Consider the following 12,711-nt stretch of genomic DNA (forward strand, 5'->3'; position numbering starts at 1 on the left):
AGCATGAGTGTGATTGAGAAATGACCAAATACCATATGCTCTATACATGATTCCATCCATCTTGTGCCCGATGGAGAATAGGCACGTGACAAATTTCTTTCACATTCACATTTAAATTAGTCTAAGTATACAAGTTGGAAAAGAAGTGTATGCAATTTATCCTTACCCACCTTCATGGCTTGGGAAATACATCACGATTTTCAATGTTCTAAAGAGGCCCGGTTGAAAGTTATAGATAAAAGTGAAGAATAAAGAGATGAAAGTAAAAAAGACTCAAACCTGAAAGTTTCAAGGTCATTTGGATTCCCAAAGAGAGAATGCTTCCACTGCGGTCCCTCTGCATCATTAAAGCATTTCACAACATCTATCTGCAAATCACACAGCATGCAACAATTTACAACTCATTCAAAAAATATAATCTATTTATCTCTAAGAGATACCAAATAACTTCCATTGATAAGAGTTTATTCCACTTTTGGTCCCACTATAGTGTCATTTCAACTTTTAATACTCAACTTTTAAAACATTTTACTTTTAGTCCAAAATATCCAAAATTCCCATGTGAAAATCTCAAAAAAACTCCACCCTACTGCAGTCAAGGGCATTTTAGGTATTTTGGAGTAAAAGTGGAATGTTTTAAAAGTTGACTAAATGTAGAAAAAATCAAAGTTGAAAACCAAAGTGAAAAAACCAATATAGTTGAGGGACCAAACATTGAATAAACTTCATCAATAATTACAAGCAAATTAAACAAGCAACAAGAAATAAAAATGAAAGAAAAACCAATTGTTTAATTATCTAAATCATTGTGCTATTATGGCAGTGTCGGAACTGCACACCCTTGGGAAATAATCCGACATATTGATAGTAAACAAGAAATCAAACACAACAATGCCAAAATTGAATACCATTGGGGAAATAAACACAGCATATCAAAATCAAATGACTGGAAAGGCAACAATACAGGAAATGAAATTACTCGTTCAAAGAGGGCAATATGTGGTGCATGTGGCAGAGTCTAGCAGTCAAACTACAGACATTGAGTCACCTTGGCCCACTCTTATATTCTAACAATAATAAATAGATTTATTGGAGTTCTCATGGGCAAAATTTGGCTGTTGAAAGTCTTGTGCTATATCCCCCCTATGGAGTATGGAATACTAAATGAAGAATTGTATAACACCCATTTCCCATTGCCCACCATATACAGAGCATAGCACATAGGATTTATGAGATAATAGACTTGAACAGCAAGAGCAAGGCACACTTAAGAGGTGAAGTTTTATCCTCTCTATGCAGATGTAACACACATACATACATAGCATGCGTACTAGCATGATATAATTACCTGCATGGAAACTCTAGCAGCAAATTTGACAAGTCCTTCTTCAGTAAGCTTCTCAGAGGCACTTTTCCCTCTTACACCCTTGGTAACAAGTTTAGTAGATTCTCCTGCTTTAGATCGAGCTGACAGACCATCATCAAAATGCATCTACGTTACACAAAAGGATTAGAATCCACAGGTAATTTAAAAATAATAATAATAATAATAAAATAATAAAATAAAAAACAAAAACAACAACAAAACACAAAAAACAAAAAATAAAAAAATAAAAAATGAGAACTATACATGTTTCCTTCTGTAATCCATATGAAAAATAATTGGCTATATTGTTCCATTCTGGTAGATATATATGTATCTTAATGTTGTGAACAACCGTTCACCCCAGTATTTTAAAAATGACCAGTGTAGTCTTTCATAAAATACTTCTTGTTAAGCTAGCATTTCCAAAGCCTTCATATATATATATATATATATATATATATATATATATATATATATATATATATATATATATATATATATAACCCCAAATCAAAAATTGATTTTACTAATTGTTTATGTGATTCGTGATTTTGAAAAATTGATGATATTAGTGTTGTAAGTTATTTGATTATATTATGTGGTTAGATATATGAGTTTAGATGTTTTGAAATCCCTGCATATGTAATATGGTGATTTTGTGGTGATTAAAAAGGGAAAAATTTTACTCTATCTGATTATTGCCTGAAAAATTCTGACTGGCGCAGCTGGAAAGAAAATTTCGTGAAAAATACTTTCTAAACATATTTTTACTTTAATATTTTTCTGGAGAACCTAGACTTGTTATATTTGATGTTTGTAAAAAGTTTTAGTTAAAAATATGTCTCCGTTTATATATATATATATATATATATATATATATATATATATATATATATACACACACACACACGACCATTGAAAGTACAGTAGAAAACATTGGAATCTAGGAGATCATATGTGCAGCAGTTAAAAGGTGCATAAACTGTGGTATCTAAAATGATAACCAACCTTGGCATGTTCTAAATGTCTTATAGCTTCCTCTTGAGAAGATGAATTCATAAATAACTGAATACAGCAAAGCCCAACAGCTACATGGTCTTTCGTGATTACCTGAGTAATTTTCAATAATTACAAAATGGGATATGAAGCAATATAAAATTTGATGTAAAAATTCCAGAGAAAAATAAGACAAAAAATGTAAGATAGAAACTAATAAATTCATATTTCAGTTGTAGCAGCCTAACAGGTCTTTGAAACACTTGGGGAACTAGGCTTTACAAATTTAAATCAGAAGAGAAAAAGAAAATGTCTTCTGTTAAGAAAATGGATAATAGAATCTATTAAAGATGTAAATTTGTACAATATATTCAAAATAGAAAGAAAAAATGTGATTACAAGATGCACACAATAATCTATTGATTAAAAAAAAAAAAAAATCATTTTGTGAATAGATAGCAATTAGAAAGCCAAACATGATTACATGATTAACATCATTGACAATTTTTCTAACCCAATCAACTGATAGTACGTAGTAGTAATCTATAGCTTCTTCATGATAACTTTATTTTAGGAAAATGCAGACACATTTTCCATGGCAAACAGGCAAACTATGGGAGCCATCTAAGCAACGTATTAAATTGACCTCCAACCTCAAATTCATATATTGGGTCAATTTGGAGCATAAAAGCTTCCTACAGCAACATCTTGAAGTCTTTTTTTTTTTTTTTTTTTTTTTAAAATCAAAATGTATAAAATAGAAGTGGTACTATGTAAGAGATTCAAGAATAATTCACCCATAGTGGCATATACTTTCCCCTTTGTGATAAGTTTATTTTAGGGAAAACGCTAAAAGCACAAGACACAATAATAATAATAATAATAATAATAATAATAATAATAATAATAATAATAATAATAATAATAATAATAATAATAATAATAATAATAATAATAATAATAATAATAATAATAATAATAATAATAATAATAATAATAATAATAATAATAATAATAATTATCACATTTGCCAAAAGCTAATCTCTGGTAGTTTGTACCAAAACATGGAAAATTACATTCGACACAAATAATACAGGCATTAATGTAAATTTTGGTATCCAAGCACATTAAGAAATCCCATTTGATATCTAATCTTAATTCAAACAGTGTTATTCAGATGCATAAACTTTGCTCATCAGAATTCACAACTGTTTATTAATTAAATGCAGAGGCAAGTGGTAATCTCTAAACAGATTCAAGCATGCAAGTGAAGGATCCTGATAAGAGTATGATACATATCTCATTAACAGCAAAGAGTCAAAAGAAAAAGAGACGAATTATACCTGAAAATTGTATAGATAGTTGAAATGTTTATGAGTCTCACAATAGTTACAAATGCGGGCAAGAGCAGCAACAGTGTGCTGATTCACTAACGGGTCTTCTGATGCTGTCTTTGAGGTTCTTGCTGACAACACCTCCTCCAATACAGGCATGGCCCCATAAGCAATGCACAAATCACACAAAACATCAAGGGTACCATAATCTGTTGCCAGAGAATCTTGTCTTTGAGGGGAAGTAGATGAAGTAACCGTGCCTGAAGATGGCTGAGGTGGTGGAGGAACAGAAGTCGGAGGGAAAAATAACAAGCAAGCATCCTTGTAATGGCCATGCCTAAACATGAAATCAAGCAAAAGCTGACGAGCATACTGCATTGTTTAAATAATTTGTCAGTACTGTAATAGAAATTGAATATCCCCTTCTCTCAGACCAAAACATTTGTAATTGTCTATAAAAGTTGAACACTCCCACATTCTATAACCTCTCCGTGTGTATGTATTAATATATATATTAATATTTTGAACATATTCAGAGACACCAGAGCTGACAAGAAAGTAGAATAAAAGAAGTAGAGAGCCACAAAAGGATGAGTAGAGTGATCTAAAACTCATGCATTATGGTCAGTGGTACATACCCATATTACAAAAAGAACACCAATAGCTGGATGTACATAGAAGTAATGTTCACTTTCATAAAATAGGAAAATATGTTCAGATATCAACAAATCAAGCATGCTTCAATTTCAATTTTCTTCTTTTATAGTCATGATCAGGATAGTTTCTTGTTAGGGATGGCAGTTGTATTTCTCTGTGAATAAATTTCTGTGTACATGAGTTGCACCTCCGTTTTGCGCTTACAGTAATACATATTTTATTCACAAAATATAATCTAATCAAACATTGCATATTTGCATAGCAAAAAAGGATGTATCAAGATATATGAAATGACAACAACATACATCCAACTATATTGAATGATGTGTTCCATGACAACTAAAAGTTTAAATAATTAGTGAGGATAACAATTAATTATTTACAAACTGATCTAGATACTTAAACTATTCATGCCAAGAAGGAAGGAAGACAACTGAGAATTAGAGAATAAAAAGAGAAATGGAAAAAGTAAAAAGTAAAATGAAAAGGCAACTCCAACTTATGATGAGGTAACTTTGAACTTACTTCTTGAAAATAATTTACACACTCAAGGTATCTAACACTATCCAAGTTGCTACGAGGTCCATCTTCAATGGCAGCATCATTAGCAGCAGAATCATTTGAAGAAGGTTCCTGAGATCGCCTGGATCTCTCTGAACGTGGAAATGTTGATGGCATATACAATATATTAAGATAGGAATCAGCAGAAAGAGAATCATCTAGAATAGCAGGCGCACTTCTCGCCAAATGTTCATACCTGTACAATATTAAAAGATTAATGCTACAGTGCTACACATTTACTGATTTTTCAAAACAGTGCAATGAAGCAGTTCACTGGGTTTTCAAAACAGCCAAAGATATATGAAGTAGTGAAGTACTATATCATTTTTTAACTGTGTACATATATTGACAGGCAAACAATACTGATAAAAAATTCAGAAATCCTTGTGAGAACATATATCGTCAATTTTTAACCAGGTCGAGCAACTTTACTAACAAGCTAGTCTTAATACTTTAAGGTAATTCATGTGATTTATGCATAAAGAACGTTTCACAGTGTTATCTTAAAACATATAGTGACCATATAACTATTAACAAATGCTAACCCAAAGGGGTAGCTCAAGTGGCAAAGGAGCTTCTTTGTGGGGACAATCCTAGGCATAACCTGGGTTCGATTCCCACAAGTGACAATTCCCTTGGGCCAGCTCCCATGCCTCCCGGAGTGGGATTAGTCGGGTGGACCTAGACCCGAAACACCTCGTGGTTTACACCCAAAAAAAAAAAAAAAACTATTAACAAATGCTTCAAAAGCAGCAAACAGAACTACATAAGAGTTTTCAAAAGCCATAAATTATCTGCTTTTTACAAGAAATCATCACGGGCATAATCATCCTATACACTGTTCATATTCATGGCTACAGCACTGTTGTAATGACAGTACACAATCATTTGATGTTACATTCTGTATTAAGCCACCAACCCATATTCTAATAAGGATGCAATACATTAAGAAAGATGTACTTATCTGCTTCTATTTGACCGTAAAATAACCACCATATAATGGATGGATAGGGAGAACAGAAAAGTTTGGTGAAAGATGAAATGTATGCAACTAAAGTTTTACTATAATAAGGATTTTTCAATAGTAAAAAATCATAATGCTGTAGAAGATTTGACATCTTACATTGACCGTGCAGATGAAACATCAGCAGGTGGGCCTCCTTCTATTGTATTAATAATCTCTAGAATCACATTTGCAGGATCACCCTTGTGTAATTGAAGAGCTTGCCTATACATTATGAGCTAAACAGTAAGGAATACAATGCTTTCCAGAATACAAATTATTCTTCTATTAAAAAACCATTTTGCAATTATCTTTGTGAAGCAAGAAGAGGGACCAAAATACATACTTAAATTTTACTCGAGCTTGTGCATAGTGCTCCATCCGGATTAGTGCATGGCCCCAGGAATTCCACGCGGGAAAAACATCAATCTGATGGTGATTGATGTCAGTAAGCACTAAGCAAATTAAAATATATAATATGGCTGTAACACAGATTCAACTAAACATGAAAGGCAATATATCATGTACCTTGCACTTCTTGGCTGCGTATACAGCCATACTGTACTTTTCATCTAAAATTAGTCTGTTTCGAAGATGTTCAGATGACTCTTTATCAGCAATATCATCAAGTGACACAGCTATTCCAGAACCAAGAAGGCTCTGCAGCAATTCAGCACGTACTAGCCAAACCTCAACTTGTGACAGTGCCTCTGACAGCTCATCTGTTGATTGACTACCCACACTAGAGCTGCCAGCATCAGAAGATGCATCATCAGTATCTCTACTTCTTTCAGAGTTAATTGACATGTCACTACCCCCTGCAAGCTTCCTTAGCAAGGATTTAGCAAAGAACAGGCCCTGCAAGAGCAAAATTGAAGACATTATATCAGCAGTCCATGAATAATTTAATTAACAAAAGTCTCAAAGGAGTACAGAACAGATACCTGTACAAAAGTTTCTGTCGCATGATATGCTTGACCAATAGTTTCCATAGATGCATTTTCAGGTACTTGTTTGGAGGTTAAGACATTTTTCATTTGATTAACACACAAGTCAAGAGCCCCTTTGGCAGATGCACTCTCATCCGAACATAGTGAAAGCAGTGCCTTAAATACAAAGTGCAAAAATAAGAGTCAAACCTATAATTAAATCAGCACAACTAGCATGCAAGTCATGAGTGTTTTTGGAGTTCCACAAAATGCATATACATAATGAAAACATTAAAATAGTGAAAATACATACATTGTGATACGAGCAAAACCTAACACAATATAAGCCCTTCTACATAAAAAACCTCAATAACACTACTTATTCAACATGGTAACATGAGGACATCGTTCATTTGATATGCCAATGCGGTGCTATCAAATATCATGACACTGAACAGAAGATGAAGCAATGTAGACAATATTCTGTTGAATAATCAGAAAAACCTCTTGATGTCTTACAATGAAAGAACTCCCAACTATCTAATCCTGTTTTGGCAACACAAAAAGCAAAAGACTTTAAAGCTGTTAAGAATGATCAACCTAGTGTTGTGTTTAACACCAAGACATGTGTCATCACATGTTACCGGTAAATTAGGGAACACCGGCCATATAAGCACAGCTCACATCATAATGATAATAGCATAACTCAGACTTGACACAATTATGTGCATATCCCTTGGGAGTGAATAGTTGAAATATTTTAGTCATTTTATTTGTTCTGAAATAATATCATTGATTGCAAATTGCAATTAAATATTGTTTACTCATGACTGAAGTAAAATTCAAGAATAATCTCTAAGTAATTATTCTTGAATATTTTCAATTGTTCTAGTTGCTGATCAGTCTATAAACCCAGAATGTTCACCAAAATGACTATCAGATCTCAGTAAATGGCTACATAATAACTGAAATATGGAGAGAAAATAAGTTAGAATTCGAAGTGACTAAAACCTCTGGAATGCTAAGAGACATTTACTCTAATAAATATCCTTATATTCTGTCTCTTCATATTCTAAAGGGTTTTAGATTGAAAATAAAAGATAGAGAAATGTTCCCTCAACCATCACATGGTCAGGTGGACTGAGTGGAGGAAATCATGTGGTAAGATGGATGGACTAAGGTAGAAAACTTGGACTGTCATTGAGGCTACACAATTCAACACTGAAGGACTTGTCACAGTACATGCAATAAGCATTTACCCCTTTAACTCAATGAAAAATTAATTGAAAAATCAAGAAGCCTAATTTATCTTTCACACTTTTGTATATTGTACTAACTCAACAAAAACTCTAATACCTTAAAGAGTGTAATGTCAGGAGCACTTTCATAACGATGAGAAGAACGAACAGCTTCATCCTTCTTTAAATCACCTGTGAGCATCCACTCCTCTGCAATAGCAACGGTAGGAAGTCGCTCTTGACCATCTGCAGAAAATGATGAAACACGATCTTCTTGAATACCAGTCATTGCCTCCCAAGTCACTCTCTCAGATTGCACTAATCCAGAGGTCTTTCTCTTCCTGTATGTATCTTTTGGAGCAGATTTATCTCCACTATTGCGTGGAGTCCAAGAAAAAGCCCTTCGAGCTTCTTTTTGCAAGTTACTTAGGCTACTTGTAAAGGATGACCGTGCAGGTGTTACATTTTTTGTCTTCTGCCTAGACCTTTGCGCTGTTACTGAAACTCGGGGCTCCCTAGGTATATTAATGCTGATAGCAATAGCTTTGACAGCATATGCAATAATCAGACTGTTATCTCTCAAAGAGGGGAACTCTTTAAGAATCTACAGATGATTAAAAAATAAACCATTTAACATGTTATTTGATAAACTGTAAAGTAACAATTTATTAGTGAATGAACTGTAAAAATGAATAATCAATAAGTAACATTATTACCAAAGAAGCAGACTGGAGTTGCTTCCTCATCAGTAAAACTTCCAGAATCAAATGAGGGTGCTCATGCAGAGAAGAGCACCTTTGCTGCCATGGTAATGGTAAGGCAGCCAAGACCCGAAGACCTAATGCCCATGAGTTGAGCCTGGAAACCTCCACCTCTGATAAATTATTATCCTTTCTCTTCAGAAAAAAGTGAACCTTCAGAGAAAAAAGAATTAAAAATACTTGGTAAAAAGTTTCAAAACAATTTAATTATAAGGGAATGAGCAGTAGAACAATGTATTACAAGAAGCTGTTTTGATCGAAGGTTTGGCAAAAGCTGCATTGCACTCATTGCAACAGGTAAAGCATCAGCTGTGTCACACAAAGAAGAAAGAAACCGTGATGCTTCTGCAGGACCCCCACCATTTAAAGGATCTGCAGTCAAAAGCTTCACAAGTTGACGGCCCTGCAACTCTCTCCGTAGTTCAATGGAAAGTCCTTCACTTTCAGCAACTTCTAAAGCAGCGGAAACAGCTCCTTTCTCAGCCAATTTAAGTGCAAGGCCCTCGGGATCTTCCTTGCAATCTGTCTCAACCTGAAAAGGTCAACAGAGTTGTTCCATAAAAACTGAAGACAAAAACCCCAAAGCTTAATATCTCTCCACCTATTTTACTATCATGAAATTTATTGAACAAGAACTTATTACCTGCTGCCAACTGGTGTAGTGGTCATCTGCACATAATATATGGTTGTACCTTAGGAGAGCACGCCTCATTTGAACCACCTTGGCATATGAGCAGTATAAAGACAAATATTAGTGTATTCCAGATCATGTGACATTTGGAAGTTAATCTAGAGTCTTTCACTTAAACTATTTTATCGTAAATACAAGCAAAATCTATATTCAGCTATTTATATCCATATTCTTCTATGTTTCTGTTATTCCACACTCCCTTCTGCTTTAGCAATTCATATGAACTCAAAAGTACCTTCAAAACAAAGGGGGCTTAACTTATACAATGATTTTAGAAGGCCTTTGACTTCACTAAAGGAAGAGATGCTTTTTCTTTGGCAATTTGTGCTAACTGCTAACTTTGCACAAGATTTTCTAGGCTTCAGTAGGATAGCTTTCTATGATCTTCAAAAGATATGTGTACATGCACAAGAAGAGAGTGAAAACAGGGAAGCAATAGGAAGATGTGATAAACAAGTATGCCAAAACATAGTTTGATGTCAATAAGAATTCTAATTCAAGGGCACTCGAAGGATTTAGCACTTCATAAGTTCATAATATTGAATGAGAAACAAAATGCATGATTCCATGAAGATTATCCAACAAGAAAAAATAAAGGATTAGGTTGAGTTGAGATAGAAGTCTACATCTAACTATACACTATCACAACTTAGAGCAGTAGAAGATAAATCTGAAGTCTAGTTCTAAATATGCACCATCACAACACTTCACAGACCTTATCTTTTAAAGAATCCTTGTCATGCAAGTGGCAGCTGCACATAGTAAGGACATCCAAAGCAGCATCTAGCTCCCATTTGTGCAAATATCTGAGACCAAAAAAAAAAAAAAAGTAATTCTTAAGAAAAGTCGGTCAACATTGACATAAATTGAGGAAAAAAGTAGCACATCAAAACAATTAGAAGCATTTTTGTAATCCCCATCCCAGTGTTCAACAAGGCAACTTGAAGTAAAGGCAATTAAAGAATGTAAATAAAAATGTAAAATATCAATTGGATAGGTGAAAGTATCAATAAAATACTAAACAGGCCCTTAACATTTAATATGTCTCTTTATCAGGGAAAATATAAAAACATGCACATATGGCTTGCAGTTTGAATTTTGAAATGAAAAGAGTTAAAGGAACCCAGATCCTTTCCAGGTATACAAAGAAGCTACTACAAGTTCTAAGAGAAAGTAAAAACCAATGAGTGTAGTATACAACTATACATTAGTTCAGAACTAGAGAATAATCCTCTCAAAGAATTGGCATCCAAATGTTTATAGTTGAAAGAACCATAATTCATTTCAGAAACCAATTCTGGCAGTCGTAACCCCTGAAGCTGAAGCCAAAGAAATTTAGCCGTATCAATCCTACTAAAATGTACATTACATAAAAACTCATAGCCAAAGTACGCATTCACATCTAATGATCCTAACAGTAGATAAGAATGAGAACCATATGCCCAACTCTTCCAAACTCTCCATATATCTCATTCAATATCTATATAGATCACAAATGTAAGAATAGGAAAGAGAGAGAGAGAGAGAGAGAGAGAGAGAGAGAGAGAGAGAGAGAGAGAGAGAAATAGAAAATACAACAGCAAGACCTATAATACTCCCACCAAGCACATTTAAATCATGAGCTTACCATCATCATATAAGTCGTTAACAATTATTTTCCACAATAGAAAATCAACTTCACATGCCAGACACAGAACATTAACAACAGGCAATACTTTTGAGTCCATCCCATAAGATATTCTAAAAATAGAAGTCTGGTTCAGATTTGATTTTGTTGAGTAGTTTAAGGGTTGGACAGTACTGTCCAATCATCCAGTTGATATGTTCTCACTTAATTGGATTTGGTAGCCTTGGAGTCTTTTCTTGTTATATACACGGATATATGTGTAAGTGTGTACACTAGTACTATTGTTTTTTATAGTGGTACTGTGTATTTTTTTGTGGTAATTTGACCTCATTGAAAGGAAAGACCGAAAGAAGCTGCTGAACGTCAATAAATGTCACTTGGAACATGTGAACTAATAGGGTTAAAGTGCCTTCTTAGTTCTTAGAGCGTTAAGATTTTGTGAACTAAGTTCGATCATTTGTGACAATCAGGCAGCACTAATATTGCATCTGACCCAGTCTTTCATGAGAGAATAAAATATACTGAAGTTGACTCACTTTGTTCAATAGGAAACCCAAGGAGAAGTCACTACCTAGTCTATTAGCTCAAATAACAAGTTGGCAAAAATATTCAATTAATCTCGTAGGCGGCCTAAATTGAATACATCTGTATCAAGCTTGGAGTTGATATACCACTCCAACTTGAGGAATATAACCATACAACCATCCTGTTTGTTGAAACACAAAAGTTGTGTCTGTAGAAATATAGCTGTTGAAGTTGTTTAGGGTTGTGTCTATTAGGATTGTGTCTCTTAGTCTGTATATATTTATCTATTGTCTCCTCATTGAGACAAGCAAGTAATAAAAACTTCTTCTACATCTTTCTCAACATGGTATCAAGAGCCAAAAGTCAAAATTTGAAAAAAAAATTCCGGTGAACAGTACATGCTACTGTTCATTAGAAACTAATTTTTCAAATTACTTGCTATTGGTGAGATATTTTATCAAATTAGTACTACAGCCGCCTTACCCATCCTCCGGCGACCATTACCCATTAATTCCGGTCGCCGGAATCTCCTCCACGCGCCACCGCGTCGCCGGCGCTCCGACACCACGCGCCGGCGCGTGAGGCCATCTCCGGCGGCCTTTTCCGGCGATATTCTCCAAATCGTATCGTCGGCTCTTCTCCTTTCCTTCCGTGCAATCAGATTTATTTTTGGTCACGATGTCTTCCGACGGAAATTCTGATAATTCGGGTACTATTTCTCCTGCCAATAATTTACCTACTTCTTCGAGCTCTGTTTATGTGCATAATCTGTCTGGAAATCCGGTAATCACTTCTGAAAGATTATGTGGTTCTCAAAATTACCACTCTTGGTCGGATGCCGTAGAATTATGGTTTATGGGCCAAGGTGTTGTTGACCACTTGCAAAAAGAAGTGGATATGATACCGGAAAAAGAAAAGACAGTTTGGCAAAGGTTAGATGCTCAACTTTGTAGTCTCCTTTGGCACACACGAGATCAGTGTTGGAAACTTCATGGGAGACCGGTACGTACGCAAACAAGTGTT

General features: G+C 34.4%; 1 protein-coding gene across 1 annotated transcript in view; it reads right to left on the bottom strand.

Moving 5' to 3' along the window:
- Window positions 1-12,711, bottom strand: part of LOC109174561 — a 48,494-nt gene that overhangs the window by 5,589 nt on the left and 30,194 nt on the right. Inside the window, exons 18-31 of the mRNA XM_019323778.1 lie at window positions 10,252-10,342; window positions 9,489-9,566; window positions 9,087-9,377; window positions 8,801-8,998; window positions 8,203-8,688; window positions 6,862-7,023; window positions 6,446-6,775; window positions 6,264-6,346; window positions 6,038-6,142; window positions 4,879-5,110; window positions 3,706-4,068; window positions 2,375-2,476; window positions 1,349-1,492; window positions 280-368 (exon numbers count right to left, since the gene is read on the bottom strand). Coding sequence (XP_019179323.1) covers window positions 280-368; window positions 1,349-1,492; window positions 2,375-2,476; window positions 3,706-4,068; window positions 4,879-5,110; window positions 6,038-6,142; window positions 6,264-6,346; window positions 6,446-6,775; window positions 6,862-7,023; window positions 8,203-8,688; window positions 8,801-8,998; window positions 9,087-9,377; window positions 9,489-9,566; window positions 10,252-10,342 — 2,754 coding nt within the window. The remainder of the gene's footprint in view (window positions 1-279; window positions 369-1,348; window positions 1,493-2,374; window positions 2,477-3,705; window positions 4,069-4,878; window positions 5,111-6,037; window positions 6,143-6,263; window positions 6,347-6,445; window positions 6,776-6,861; window positions 7,024-8,202; window positions 8,689-8,800; window positions 8,999-9,086; window positions 9,378-9,488; window positions 9,567-10,251; window positions 10,343-12,711) is intronic.

Source organism: Ipomoea nil, unplaced genomic scaffold (assembly GCF_001879475.1).
Source record: "Ipomoea nil cultivar Tokyo-kokei standard unplaced genomic scaffold, Asagao_1.1 scaffold0642, whole genome shotgun sequence".
NCBI classification, from domain to species: Eukaryota; Viridiplantae; Streptophyta; class Magnoliopsida; order Solanales; family Convolvulaceae; genus Ipomoea; species Ipomoea nil.